Below are 10,403 nucleotides of genomic sequence, written 5' to 3' on the forward strand. Positions count from 1 at the left end.
AACCATGACTCCCCGTGTCCTTTAGAAGAACTGTCATTGACGACATTGTAAGGACCACACACTAGTGCATATTTTGCTTTTTACCTCACCTTATATGTCTCGGTTGGCCAGGAACCGAAGTATATAATGGCGCGGTGACATTTTTGCAATTTCAGACAACTTTTATGCCTCGGTTCAGCTAAAACCCGAAGCAAAAAAGGGTTATATGCTTCGGTTAAAAAAAACGGTGCCAAAAGTGGCTCATATGCTTCGGTTGCACAGACATGAAGCCAAAAACGTGGCTGGTTATTTCAAAAATGCAGTAGCTGTAACATCTTTGGCCTCGGGTGGCATTGACAAATAGGGCTATATGCCTCGGTTATTAATTGAACCGAGACCATATAGTTTAATCAGGGCACAAAACTCACGAGCCCCTCTTCTCCTTCTCTGCGCTGCGCATTTGTCCTCTCTCTCTCTCTGCAAGCTGCTGCGCTTCTCCTCTCTCTCTCTGCAAGCTGTTGCACGAAAACAAAGACGAGGACGCCTCCATCGTGCGAAAACGAGAACCACCACTGGCGAGTTGTAGCAAACTCTTGAGAAACGACCGCAACCAGCACATTACCCTCGCCGGAGACGCAAATGAAATCGCAAAATGCGAACTCTGCTGAGCCACCGCTGCAGGAAGAGAGACCACCATTGCTACTATTGTGACGCCTTTGCTAAGGAAGAAGAAAGGAGCAGCACGCCTCCCATTACTGGTGGCAAGCAGCAGCACCACCGGTCACCACCGTTACAGCGAACGCACCGGAAACCCCACCACTACGATGCCGGCAACCACGCAACCGTCGGAGTTGCAGCTCGACGCAAATGGAGACACTTCCATGGAGGCGAAAGAACAACACCTCCTCGTGCTATAGGCACCATGACAGATCTGCAAAGAAAACTAGACCAGAACCTAGCACTGTCGTGACGCATTGTTGTTCCAGGCACAAAAAGAAAACGACTCTATGGCCTCGGGTCCCACTGCAATCGAGGTAGAAAATGACTCTATGGCCTCGGGTGATAACCGGGGCCAAAAGGTCTCTCCTTTTGGCCTCACCCCAATATGCCTCGGTTCTAAAATCGAGGCAGAATTACGAAAATAATCAGGGCCAAAAGTCCTTATTGCACTGGTGGCAATTTTGTTTCCTTATTATTAAACCCTAATTCAAGGGGGTTGTCCCAATTCAGTTGGGCCTAGGGCTGGCCCATAAGGAGCCAAAGACCTAACTGCCATAACGCTTTGTTTTTCACTCACTTTACAGAAAACAAATCTCCTACCCCGTTAGAGTAGCCGCAACCCTCTGCTAGGGTTTGATCTCCAGCCTCTTTCATGTCCGCTCAAGTGTATTCTTGTCCCGCGTAAGTTACTCTCCGACTCATGCCACTCCCCCCCTTAGTGTATTTTCGTGTTTTCCCCAACTAAGGTTCTGTAACGAGCTTTTCTTGTGTTCTGTTCCGTTGTTTTTCCGGCTTCTAAGCATACTTCTAAATCTGTTGCGTTCGTGTTTGCTGTCAAGGTCCCACTCTAACTTAGTCCAGGTAAAAGAAGCTAGACCTTACTGTGTTTTCCGTAGAATCTGCTTATTTTACGAGTTTTTGATGATTTAATGGTCTGTGTGAGAATAGAAGTGATTGAAAATGCATGTTTGAACTGTTTGGATGTGTGTGAATGGCTGTTGCACGAGAGAACAGTGGCGATCACTGATTTTCTATATGAGTTAATTTTTTTAAATATTTTTTCATTAAAAGGATATTTATTTATAAGGAGAATGAAGTTTTTTCTTTCTTTCTAATAAAGAAGAAATATTGGATATTATTCCATATCAGACTAAGTCTACCTTAGGATGATTAAGGTAGTCCCCTCTCCATATTGTACCGTGTCAAACAATAGACCATTAGTGATTTATGACTCCAAACCTTAAAAACACTTTCCATTTTGAGAGTTATCATTGACTTGGACCATTATTTGATCGATTTGTGTCCGCAGTTTACTGCACAAATATTTTTAATAAGAGATAGCTTATTTATTTTTAACTTAAATTATTATTGTGAGTTATAATATTAAAATTTAAATTAATTTATATTTTTATCTGAACTATTATAATAATAATAATTTAAATAAATTAATCTAATATTAGGGTTATGTTATTATACATCCTAACTTCATCATGCTCTAACAAATTTATTATTTTTTAAAAAATATCATTGATATCATCATTATATTCTTTTTAAAAGAAAAATGAAATTTTAATAATTTTTCTTCTATAATTTGAGATTATATTTTTCAAGTAACTTGTCATTTTTTTAATTTTTTTTATTTCAAAATTATTAAAATATTTTATCAAAAAAATTTATAAGAGAAAGTTGTTAAAATATTATTATTATTTTTAAATTATATTAAATTATATATATATATATATATATATATTTTACATTTTAAATTGATCTATTTACACTTCTCTTTACAGATTATTTTTTTTCTTATTATGTGTTTCATTTTATGGTACATGTAATAGATTTGTTGATAACAATTTTAAGAATAATATGTATTGTAATTTCTAACATAACAAATTTACATCAATAATAAATATAAATATTAGATACTAACTTAACATGAAATGTTGTTAACAATTATATGTTCATTTGGTAACCAGATCGTATTTAGTCTTATAACAATAATTTAAATACAAAAAATATGTTCCCTTGATTACATTATGCGGTGTACAGAAAAAAAAATTTGTTTGAGTACTGAATTTTAACAATTTTCTGTTGCAATCTTAACTTGTATTATTTTTTAATTTTTTATTTTCTCTTTCTCATATTTCAAAATCATTTTTTAATATTTTAAAATTATTTAAAAAATGACATATTATATTACAAAAGAAAAGTTGTTAAAATTTAATATTCAAAATATAATTTTTTTTTTTCAATATCGAAGCTGGGAATGAATTTGAATGTTGTCGAAGCTCATCGTCCCTTTGGATCCTTAATCTCTGAGAAAACATCATCAGGGATTAACACAGAAGATTCGTTTCTCGTCCAGCTGCTATCTCCGTCGCTTGCTGTGGTGTTGTTACTATAATCTGCATCGTGTTGGCTAAACACACCACTGCCCGACACCTCCTCAGCAACACCACTAAAGTGAAGTTGCAGAACAAACTGGAGCATCCCAACCACGTCCTTCATGGAGGGCCTCTCAGTCCCATCCTCCTGCAAGCAGCTCAGAGCAATCTCACCAAATTTTTGCAAACACTGAGCTGTTGTCTGACCCTTCACTGTGGGACCCACAACCTCACCCAGACATCCCTTCTCATAGCAATGCTTCGCCCATTTAACAACTGATATCCGTTGCTTCTCCTCCCAGTGGATCAAAGGTTGTCTCCCACACAATACCTCCAAGAGCACTACTCCAAACGAGTACACGTCAGACTTCTCCGTCAAACGCTGTCGTTTGTAGTACTCCGGGTCTAAGTATCCTATGCTACCTTTCACCTGAGTGTTCACATGGGACATCGAATTACCTGTGGGCCCAATTCTGGATAAACCGAAGTCTGAAACCTTGGCCACCCATTTTTCATCCAACAAGATATTGGTGGTCTTCACGTCACGGTGAATGATCACCTGCTTCACACCTGTATGCAGATAATGCAATCCTCTTGCTACACCTATGCATATTTCGACCCTTTGCTCCCACGGCAGGGAAGGGTTATCGGAGTCGTAGAGATGGTCACGGAGGGTTCCACGACCCATGAAATCGTAAACGAGGATCATCTCGTTGCTCTCATAGCAGTAACTGATGAGGGAAACAAGATTGAGATGACGTAGTTGAGAAAGCATTTCGATCTCGTTCACGAACTCGTTAATACCTTGCAGAGAACCTCGTTTGAGCCTTTTCACTGCCACACATGTTGAACCGTCGTCGATGTAGCCTCTGTACACTTTGCCGAAGCCTCCCACGCCAACCCCCATTTGTTCGTCGAAGCTATTGGTTGCTGCTCTGATTTCTGCGATTGAGAAGTGACGGCAGAGGTTGGTTGGTAGAGATGATGAGCCACCCCCGCGAGAAGTTCCGTCTTTCTTGTTGGAACCCTTGTCGATGGCAACGCTACGCCTGCGTTTGATGACGAAGAAAGCAACTATAAAGGAGAGTAAAACGACAGCAGAAACTGCACCGGCGACAGCGGGAACTAGGGGTCTCTTGGTGCCTCTGCTTTTTTTATTTTAAATTTGAATAGGAACCCCGGAGATTTTTGGAGAAGGGGATGGATTTGGTCCAGCGAGATTAGCGGATGAGTCGTTGAATTTGAAGAGCTCAATTGCATTTATTTGTGCGTCCCAGGTCTTGCTTTGAGGGTTAGGATGCATTTTAAGTGAAAGATTTGCCTTGTCCTGATTGAGAGGCACGAAAACTGTGTAGTCTTTAACCACTGGTACACCCTTCTGTTCACCGCTCCATCTAAGGACGTCTGCCCACTCTTCAACGCACCGATCCTGAATGTAGATGTAGAAGATGAGGTCACCAGGACTATTAATCTCTGGGTCAAGCTGGCAAAAGTGTAACCTTAGCAAGTAGGTGAAACCCAAATCAACCGGAAGCTGCCATGTGAGGTTGAACCGCATGTTGGCAGAGCCATCGGACCCCATATTTCTTAAAGATCGGTACACTTCGTTTGGTGCCGTGTAGTTAGGAGTCTTCTCAGTGAAGTTCAGCTTAGTTTTAGTGTCAATATGAAGAGATTCTACACTTGGACTAGTTACATAATCTTTATCAACATCCCAGCGCCTGAGCATACCCGTGTCTTCTGCGGGTGGAATATCTTTGTCCCCAACTCTCAACTGTGCATTGTCTCCAGCGCAAAGCTGTTTTCAATGGGAAATGGGTGACTGATGTCAGCAGGTATGGGCAATCCATCGATTTCCACGTGGATTGGTGTAATAGAGATAAGAGGGCATTGAAACAATCTCGATTCCATTGATGAAAGCGTAGGAATCTGGATGCTGGGCTGTGGTGCTTGGAATGAAGGTTATGTTGAGGTTCTCACCATCTTGGGGGTTGATGCAATACTCTCTGAACAATATGTCAGGCTGACTAGGATCATTATCAGCATCGGCGTTGAGGGAAGCATTGAAATCTTGAAGGAGGGTGTATGGGCCTGTTTTGACTGTGAAACAGGCTTTGGAGCGATGGAAGTTTTGGTAAGAAGTTGAGTAGAAGAAGAGACGAATGAACTTGGGGCCTGGTGTGAGAGGGAATGAGTAAGAGAATGGAGAGTGAGAGAGACGAGCATGGGTGTAGGGACCCTGGATGGTAGATGGTGTGAGTGAAGGAACAGCTAGTGAGTGATGGGTTTGAGAGAGGAAATTGATGTCTGCAGTCCAATTCCGAGTATCAAGCGTGGAGAAGTTGGTAGAAGAGCCACAGCTGATTGAGAAGAGATCAAGAGGATGATAGATAACATCTGCTATGGAAAGGCAGGGGAGGCACCACAACAGGAAGAGGAGGAGTATGGTTCCTAAAGCACTTTGTTTGCAGGTTGTGTCCATCGATAAGCTGTAGAGAAAAGCACCACACAGTGGCTAAACAAAGAGTTTGAACAAGATAAATAAACAAATTCTTGTAAGGATTATGATATTTTTGATAAGGAAAATTATCTTTTTGATAAATTTTGTTTTTAAATACATATCAAATTTTTTATTATTTTTTTTAAGTCATATCAAATTTTTTATTTATTTATTAAAGTGCTATCACAGGTGTACTATTAAAAATTTGTTAATAAAATTTTGTTAAAAAAATAATAATTCTTCTTTTAAAGAGTGTTTCTCACTATTTTTTAAGAAATTAGTGGCGACTTCAAGTCTACCCATCCAAGAGAGTCTAAATTTGATTTTTATTTCTTCTTCGCACTTCTCTTCTTTTCTTTGGACCGGCTATGCGAAAAATATCTGGAGCAATAGAGGTATGATGTGCCACACGGTTGGTCATATTATAAAAATTCGAGGGTTCGAATCTATGGATTTTAAAAGGAAATCAAATTTTGAAATAAGAATTAAAATCAAAATTTTTTAAATAGGAATTAAAATTAAAATATTGTTATAGTTTATGACAAAAACATAGTTAATCCATTAATTTATAAATATTATGTTAGATTTAACGAAAAAGTTGATGCACATTTTATTGGTAAATTTATCAATAGATTTATTGACAAATTTTAAAAAATTATTTATGAATAGATTTGTCAATTAATTTTCAAAAAATTCAATTATTTACAGATATATTAGCAAATATAAAAAGAAATTCATCATGACATATTTACGGTTGAATTTGAAAAAAAAAATCAATTACTAAATAATTTTATCAATTGATATATTACTGATTGAAATATTCATCAGTATCACATTGTAATTCACCTATTAATTCATTAATTTATTGTTGACAAAAATATCTGTCAATGTAATTAAAATACTAGAATATTTATTGATAAAATTTGTAGATAAATTATGTTTTATAGGAAAATTTTATTCCGTTATTGATATTCCATAAGTAATACATTATTTCTTATAGTGTACATACAAATTAGGAAATGAAAAAAAAAAATCGTTAAGAGACTTAAATCTAAACAATAATTAATACACGCACTAGACAATAACACATTCGTCAAACTATAACATATTCGTCAGATGACAACACCTTTCTTTTGTGTTCATAACGTAGACACTATGGTTACAACTATTCCTTTAGAACCCATCTTTATAAAAAAAAAATACATCAAATCTCTTACCATAGTCTTCGACTCTATTTTACGATTGGAATTCTATTCAATGTTTAAATTTTTAGGAATGTGGTGTAAGCATATAATGAAGCAGGTATAAATGTTCTCATGGATAGGAATGAGGTTGTCTAGTTTTTAATGGCTATGTTTTCTTGCCAAAACTATTATTTTGAAGAACTCTTGTTTAGCTTTAAGTTTATTATTCTAGTTCTTAAAACTTTAATTTGGCCTTTATCTAGGTGTTTTGAGTTGTTATGAAAAATATAATATTGTTATAAATATGTAGTAATAACTGCATCCTGTGATATTTTTTTTTAATTTGAAAATTTTCAATTAATGGAATGTTATGGTAACAATCTTTAAAAGAAGAAAAAGAAATAAAATACTAAGGGTGTGTTCCTTTGGAGGTATGAATTTAGGGAAGAGTGTTAAGATGAATTTGTGTGAAATAAAATACTACACCCAGGCGGACGTCGAACCGATCGGTAGGACACCGGTAGTGGAAGACAACCTGGTCGATGACGTTTTGGAAGCCTGTTTCGTATTGAGCGTAAACCTGCTCATCGGCAATGCGCAGCTCGGCTTCATACTCTTCAGCCTTCTTCCGCCAGTCCTCAACCGATCGAACGGAAGCCAGATGCTCCAAGGTCAAATCGTCAAAACGGCGCTGGAACTTGCACAGTTCGTCGGCCGCCTCCTTGGCCTTTTGTTGCTCCTCTTTCGCCCGATCGTCCGCTGCCTTCAGCAGACCCGCGCACTTGGCGTGCTCCGTCTTCACGACATTCAACCGGTCGAATTTGAACTTTAGGTCTGAAGCGGAGGCCTTCACTTCTTGAAGTTCAACCTGGGCCGCCGCTAGCTCCTTTTCCAGATTCTCAACCCTGCTTCGGTCGACCTTCGGGAACTTGGTGCAAATTGCAGAAAGCCTCAGGCTTAGCTCGCCGGTCGTCCGGCAACGCCTCTTCCTCGAACATGTCTTTCAACATGTCCTTGACGCGAGGACCCAAATGATAGGAGACATCCTCGTCCAGCCGAACGTCGCTACCAAGGAACGCAAAGGCCAATGACCTCGAAGCTTCTCCACGCTTGCTCCGTTTCGGCGAGCGGCCGGCAGAGGAGCCACCCTTCTTCTTCCCTTTCCCCCTGTAGTGGCAGGGACGGTGTTGATTGGGGGAATAACAAGCACGAGGGAAGGTAGCCTATCCCTAACCCCCGACGCTCCAGTCGGCGCATCCTTTTCCGAGGTGGGAGTCGTAGAAAGGCCAATCTGGCCACTCGATCGGGCGGTGGCGTTATCCGCCGAATCCTCTAGCCTACGTCGAGTCTTAGCCCAAGCCATGAACTCAGCGTTCGAGATTGTTGTGCGCGCCATAATATTTGCAAACAAACAAAAAATTTAGACAAGTCAATATTAGTCCCAAAGATGATCGGGCATATTAGAACAACTAACCATAAACCGCTCCGGATAAATCTGGACAACGAAGACACTGGATCAGCGGCCTCAGTGGGATCTTGTCGGGAAGAGTCTTGAGCACGACGAGATCGGCCCGCTCGATAGGGGTCAAGCGGTCCTCTGCCCAAGGATCGACGGGTGGTGGCATCTGCGTCCAGTAAAGGGGAAACTTCGGCCGGTCCTCCTCGTCAAAGATAAACTTCCTACCCCGAGCGGGGATCAAGACCTTGAAAAACCCGGTCTTGAAGCCCTTGTAGGAAGCAAGATAGAGGTCGAACAAGCTCTTGTTCGCCCCTAGAAATGACACCCAACCCTTGGTAAGAGTGGGTTGGGTCTTGTAGAAGTGCAGAAACAAGGGCATGGTGGCAGTCAGACCGACCGCCCGGCAAAGGACGTCGAAGGCCTACATCGACCTCAAGCGTTCAGATGTATCTGGGTGGGAGCACATCTAATCTCTCGCAGTACGACCATCTGCTAGTCGGCGAACGACACGGTCAAGCCCAGATCCTGGAAGAAACAAGCATAGACATAGAAAAAATCTAGCTTTGCTTCCCCCTTGCCGTGGCACACTCTTTCGTTGCCTGCGCAAACCTTCACCCGAAGGAACCCATCCTCCACCACATCTCCAAAAATCTTGGTCCTCTCCACCAAGTCCCCAAGGTCATTCCCCCATCAGTACCTCGTCTCGTGGGTCCGTGGCTCATAATGTGCCCAATCGTATCCCGACACAAGAGGCAAGTTAGCCTGCTCCCCTTCATCGGTGACGTCGATGCTAATCACGTCCCCATTCTCGGTGGGAGCATGCCCCTGTCCTTCTGGCCGACCGACCGGCTCCTCGATCTGACCGTCGTTATTGTTATGTACAGGAGAGCTTGCACTAGACGACCCCCCACCGAGCGATGTCTCTGTCTCGAACAAGCTGAAAGAAGAAGAGATCGATCTGCCGCCCCGAGAAACTTTGACCACCCCACCGGAGGACCCGTCTGAGCTCGACCAGCTAGAAGAAGCCATTATTACCTGTAGAAAGAGAAAGGCGATCAGTGATTCGGATAGAAAGAGAGAAGAAAATGTGAAAATAATAACAGCCACACACCGTTATTTATAGAAAAGTCGGGGGGACACGTAGCAGCATAAGGACCACGTGATCGTATGACGATCAACGACTTAAGCGCTGTGACTCTTCACCTCTCACCTGACAGACACAACCCATGAAGCATAATAACTGTCAGCAAGTCCCGTCGGCCCCTCGGCACGGTAGTCTCTGTCAAACCTTTTCGCTCCGCCTTCGTCATCGCTCAAGGCTGGGGGGACTTGTGTACTGTATGGCCCATCGGCCCCTCGGCACAGCAGTCTTTCCCGAAAACCTTCGCGCTTCACCTTCGTCATCGCTCAAGGTTGGGAAGGCTTGTGTACTATATGACCTATCGGTGGATCGACCTAACGGACCAAACTCAAGCGGCCACAAGCTGCCCGTTACGGACGTACCTTGTAGCAGACCCTGAGGTGACCGGCCCATCGGTCAGACGAGCTAAACACCTACTTTAATCTCCGTTTAAAACTATTTCTCACCTTTAAAAGATAACCCGCTAGGCCGCGCGACCGTCGCCCGGCCAAATGGAAAATTGGACCAATGAGCCAGATTAATTAAAATAAAACAAGTTAGTAATCATAATTAAAAAGCCATTAGGCTGCGATTAAGGAGCCCTAATCACAGGCCCACACCGGAAACTATAAATAGGGTCTCAAGGTAGGTTGGTGAGGATCTTTAATTCGCATTTATTGCAACAGTTATAATTATCAATCGATCGGCCTTAAAATTGACTTAAGCATCGGAGCCTTTTAGACAGGTACACTGATCACCCGCCTGACCGATCGAGGAAGAAGAAAGATTGTGTGGAACGGAGGATACGGCAGATTACTAGAGAAGAACGCATAGAGGAGAAAAATAGATAATTTGAGTGTTAACTGTAGGTGCTTGGCCACTACACCCGAAACAATTTGAAAAAGATGAAAACCATTTAAAGAAGTACACACATGTGAACTTAAAATTTCATTATTATTTGGGTTTATGATGTTAAGATGTCAAATTCTTTTATTATTAGGAGTTTTTATTGTATATGAGTTATCTTTATTAGGAGTTTTTTTATAAGAGTTTTCAT

General features: G+C 41.2%; 1 protein-coding gene and 1 pseudogene across 1 annotated transcript; both read right to left on the reverse strand.

Moving 5' to 3' along the window:
* Positions 1-2,890: 2,890 nt before the first annotated feature.
* Positions 2,891-4,659, reverse strand: LOC146885982 (receptor-like protein kinase FERONIA pseudogene; annotated as a pseudogene).
* A 252-nt stretch (positions 4,660-4,911) lies between these two features.
* Positions 4,912-5,763, reverse strand: LOC146885983 (receptor-like protein kinase FERONIA). The gene has a single exon (XM_085673197.1). The coding sequence runs from the start codon at positions 5,563-5,565 to the stop codon at positions 4,912-4,914; it is 654 nt and encodes a 217-aa protein (XP_085529323.1). The 5' UTR covers positions 5,566-5,763.
* Between the last annotated feature and the right edge of the window lie 4,640 nt (positions 5,764-10,403).

The sequence above is a fragment of the Vigna unguiculata genome, chromosome 5, assembly GCF_037176805.1.
Source record: "Vigna unguiculata cultivar grain cowpea cultivar isolate G323 ecotype 2 chromosome 5, ASM3717680v1, whole genome shotgun sequence".
Lineage (NCBI taxonomy): Eukaryota > Viridiplantae > Streptophyta > Magnoliopsida > Fabales > Fabaceae > Vigna > Vigna unguiculata.

Bases quoted from the DNA above. Each gene is read 5' to 3' on its own strand.
- LOC146885983 (XM_085673197.1), bottom strand. From the start codon at position 5,565: ATGGACACAACCTGCAAACAAAGTGCTTTAGGAACCATACTCCTCCTC.